This window comes from Astatotilapia calliptera, chromosome 23, assembly GCF_900246225.1.
Source record: "Astatotilapia calliptera chromosome 23, fAstCal1.2, whole genome shotgun sequence".
In the NCBI taxonomy this organism is placed as follows: domain Eukaryota; kingdom Metazoa; phylum Chordata; class Actinopteri; order Cichliformes; family Cichlidae; genus Astatotilapia; species Astatotilapia calliptera.
The window spans coordinates 13,723,647-13,727,838 of NC_039323.1; the positions used below are offsets into that span (position 1 = coordinate 13,723,647).

General features: G+C 43.7%; 1 protein-coding gene across 1 annotated transcript; it reads left to right on the forward strand.

Annotated features, from left to right (window-relative positions):
* Positions 1–724: 724 nt before the first annotated feature.
* On the forward strand, positions 725–2,804 carry sox14 (SRY-box transcription factor 14). The gene has a single exon (XM_026159159.1). It carries the CDS (start codon positions 1,230–1,232, stop codon positions 1,944–1,946), a length of 717 nt encoding a protein of 238 aa, XP_026014944.1. The 5' UTR covers positions 725–1,229; the 3' UTR covers positions 1,947–2,804.
* Positions 2,805–4,192: the final 1,388 nt, after the last annotated feature.

Consider the following 4,192-nt stretch of genomic DNA (forward strand, 5'->3'; position numbering starts at 1 on the left):
TTACACATTGGCACGCGTGGGCCCAAACCGTGTGCGCGCCCGTGTTTATCATCATATGTGCGTGCTCGTGGGAGTTAGGTGGTTTAAGGGAATGCTAACAAAAAAATGGACTTGTAAGAGGTTTTTGTGACCCCGTCCACACCCCCCAGCTACCCCACCAGCAGCGGGATAACAGAGGTTAAAACCGGCTGAAGTGTCATTGAGCAACAGTGGAAGACCTCTCGGTTGCAAATGAACTGTCGTGCTTTTATTATTATAATGACTATTTTTAATGTTATTTATTTATTTTTATTATGTGAAAATGCGAATAAAACCGGGTTCCGCTGTATTAAAGGCCCACAGATACGTGTGCATTTTTGGGGGACTTTACATCCAGAGTGCTCCCCGGCGTCCGTGCGTAAAGCTGTACAGTAAATTGGTTGCACGGTATAGTCACCTCTCTGGATTGAAGTCAGGTTTTAACTGGAAAAGAGGTTGAAGGTCCATGTTTGTTGCGATTCATTACATTAAATGGAATCGGGAAGGGATCCTGGGTATTACCCCCCCTCCACACACACCACACACACACACACACACCCCTTTCCTTATTTTTCTTCTTTTTTTTCTACTACTACCTCCCGCTCTTTGTTTATGTTGTAATGTACATATTTTTTCGTGAAGGTATTATAATAGCCGCTCTCCGTGCTGATTGGGCGCTCAGGTTGGTGAGTGAACGCCCTGCAGATTATGTCAGATTGCGTGCAGAAACCAAACCAGCCCAGCCTTTGAACTTCACCGCTTTTGGCTCGTATTCACGCTCTTCCGCTCATTTCCAAGCCAGGTGCTTGACGACAAACCTCAGAGAGAGAGAGAGCGCGCGTGTGTGGCAGAAAAAAAAACACCTAATACTTTTACGACTCCAGCAAACTGACTGCGGAACATCGCTTTCACCTTTGTGGATTTTTTTTACGTGTGTGCGTCTCGCATGTGTTTTTTCCCGTATTGCCTGGCGCAGGTCTGACAGAGTTGTTACTGGACTTAAACGAAGGCGCACCAGTGTTTAAACTCGGGGAAAACGCACCGGGCGCTGGATTTTTCTTTTCTTTTCTTTTGCTTTTGTTTTCCAGAATCTGAAGATCCCAGGCGGGGCATGACTGGTATCGGGCATCTAGACAGGTGAATAGTTTGCCTTCTTTCCGATCAGAACTTTTCCTCGTCATTAAAATTGGGGATAAAAGTATAGTCTTAAGATGTCAAAGCCTGCTGATCATATCAAGAGACCCATGAACGCGTTCATGGTTTGGTCCCGGGGCCAGAGGAGGAAAATGGCACAGGAGAACCCCAAGATGCACAACTCGGAGATCAGCAAAAGACTGGGCGCTGAGTGGAAGCTGCTGTCAGAGTCTGAGAAGAGACCTTACATCGATGAGGCCAAGAGGCTGCGGGCTCAGCACATGAAGGAGCACCCCGACTACAAGTACAGACCCAGGCGCAAACCCAAAAACCTGCTCAAGAAGGACCGGTACGTTTTTCCGCTGCCTTACCTCGGGGACACCGATCACTTGAAGGGACTTCCTGTGTCGGCCGCGGACTCTCTTTTGGGCTCTTCAGAGAAAGCCAGAGCGTTTCTGCCGCCGACATCCGCCCCATACTCCTTCCTCGACCCGAGTCAGTTCAGCTCCAGCGCCATCCAGAAGATGACCGAGATGCCCCACACGTTGAGCACCAGCACTTTGCCGTACGCATCCTCACTGGGATACCAAAACGGCGCGTTCGGCACCCTTGGGTGCCCCAGTCAGCACACCCACACCCACCCGTCGCCCACAAACCCGGGCTATGTCGTCCCGTGTAACTGCACAGCCTGGTCAACGTCAAGTTTACAGCCCCCGGTGGCCTACATACTTTTTCCAGGTATGACCAAGACTGGGATAGACCCATATTCATCCGCACATGCCACTGCCATGTAACCCTCAAGACTCATTTGCTCTTTATAATTCACTTGAATACTGAAATGCATGTAAATATATTATGGACAGCGCGCCCTATTAAAAAGGCATGAACAGTGTTAACTGCCTTGGACTTGTTATGGCACAAAAAAGAGGAAAAAACAAACTTTTGCAGAAATCCACCAAGTTCCTGCCTGAGCAAAGGAGCTGGAGTTTGGTGTAAAGGACGGAGCCCTGTGAACTGTAAGAAATGTAAATGTTATAACGTTTATGGCAACCAGAAAAGGAGGCCTTTAACTTTATTTATTGTGTACATTTCAATGCTGATATGCTGATTTGTGTTGATTATTGATAGGCTTCACTTTTATTTTGAAAAATTGGCTTGCACAATTAGCGTTCATATTTCCTGTATCAGCCTAAGGAGTCCACATTTTTGGCAATTTTATGACGATGTTCTGGACATAGGGTCAAAATCAGGACATGTAGGCTGGATTACATACGGGTTATATTGTTATATTTATCACAAAAAAAGAGGAAAGAAAAAAGAAAACTGGCACATAAAACTATACGGTCTATTTAAGAAGACACAAATGAGGAAAAAAAAATCATTTACATCCAGATGTTTCATTTTGCATTTTTACCTGTGGTTCAGTGCTAATATAGTCACACGCGTCATTTTAGTTTGTTTTTTGTTTTTTAAGGATAACTTCTATTTGAATTCAAGGAGTTCTATGTGTATTTTCTATCTAAGATGGTAATTTAAAACCTGTCATGTTATGGAAAGGATAATGTATCTAGAAGGTTGATACCTCCTGCTCTTTGTTCAAGTGCCGAGCAAAGACATTTTCAATAAAGACAATCTGTCTTCAACCAGATCAATTTCCTGTATTTGTAGGTTATTGAGACCACAGAGATAGCGTTATAATGTGCACGTGCTGCGGGGGCGTTTAAACCGCCAAAATAAAAGTTCGATTAAATAGATATAAAAGGTTTAATGATCACAAACTAATAATTATTTTAAAATTTAAATTAAAATAAATATACAAAATTGAAGTTATAAATTAAGAAAATACTTTAATCTTTTTAAAGATTAAAAAAAATACACCCGAGCTAATCAATACTGTTGATAGTCTGCACATTAGAACAATAACATCAAATCAATCCTCTTTTCCCTCATCGATTCCCTCTCCCGTGTGCGGTAGTTAAAGCTGTCAGTTCCCGGCCCTTTGATCATTCCACAAAGCTTTATTCCTTAACTGCTTCTTTTTCTTTCTTTCTTTCTTCTTCTTCTTTTTTTATTTTTATTATGATGATTGCTCTGCTTCGTGTTGCAGAAGCAGGGTTCAGGCATGTTCAGCGGTGCAGCATGATGAAGGTGTGTTTGTGACACCGGGATGAACCGGTTTTTGATGTTTGACAGTTCAGGAGAGGCCTCCCTGGAGGGATTCCGCCCGTCCGACTCGTCTGACTGCTTAATCACTTCAAGAAGCTGCTTAATTATAGGTTTAACTAATGGCGAATACTGATTTTTTTTTCTCTCTCTCGCTCCATTTGTTTTTTCACCCAATCTGCGACTTTTTGGTTGGTTGTACAGCAGCCTACCACTCGACTGTGATGCAGTTTAAAAAATCTCTGCGTGTGCGATTTCTGCTGCAGCCAAAAAACTTCGTTAAAACCTCTATCAGCGCCGAGTCATCTGCACGTGTTTAAACCTGCAGCGACCTGTGAATGAAAAAGGCCCCGGCTCTCATTAAGACAGCAGAGAGTGAGCACAGCTCTACAACTCACCCAAAAAACAAGCAGGAAAGAAAGAAAACTTCGACCCAGCGCCGGGTGCAAGGGGGTCTGTTTCTTCTTCTATTCTTCTTAATGGAGACTGATGGATTTGCGTACCGCGCGCGCGCGCACGTGTGTGAGTGTGTGTAGCTTGCCCATATTAATACTGTAGTAATAATTAAAAAAATCATTCCACATCCAAATTGTTTACTTATCTGCCAGGAACATATGTGGGGAGAAGTTACCATTCTGCACTATTGCCCAAGGTGCAATTCCATCCTGGGGAGGAAGAGGAGGGAGGGCAGGGGAAAGGAGGAGAGGGGGGCAGATTTTTATGACAGACTTGCTTCTTATCTGGAGCTGTAAATTAGGGTGATACTTCATTGAACCGAATGTGAAGTTTTACATCAAAACCCTAAAGCGCTCTAATTCAACTTTGAAATGAGACAATTATAATTACTTTCAGGAGTAGCTGGATAAAGGCCCGTCTG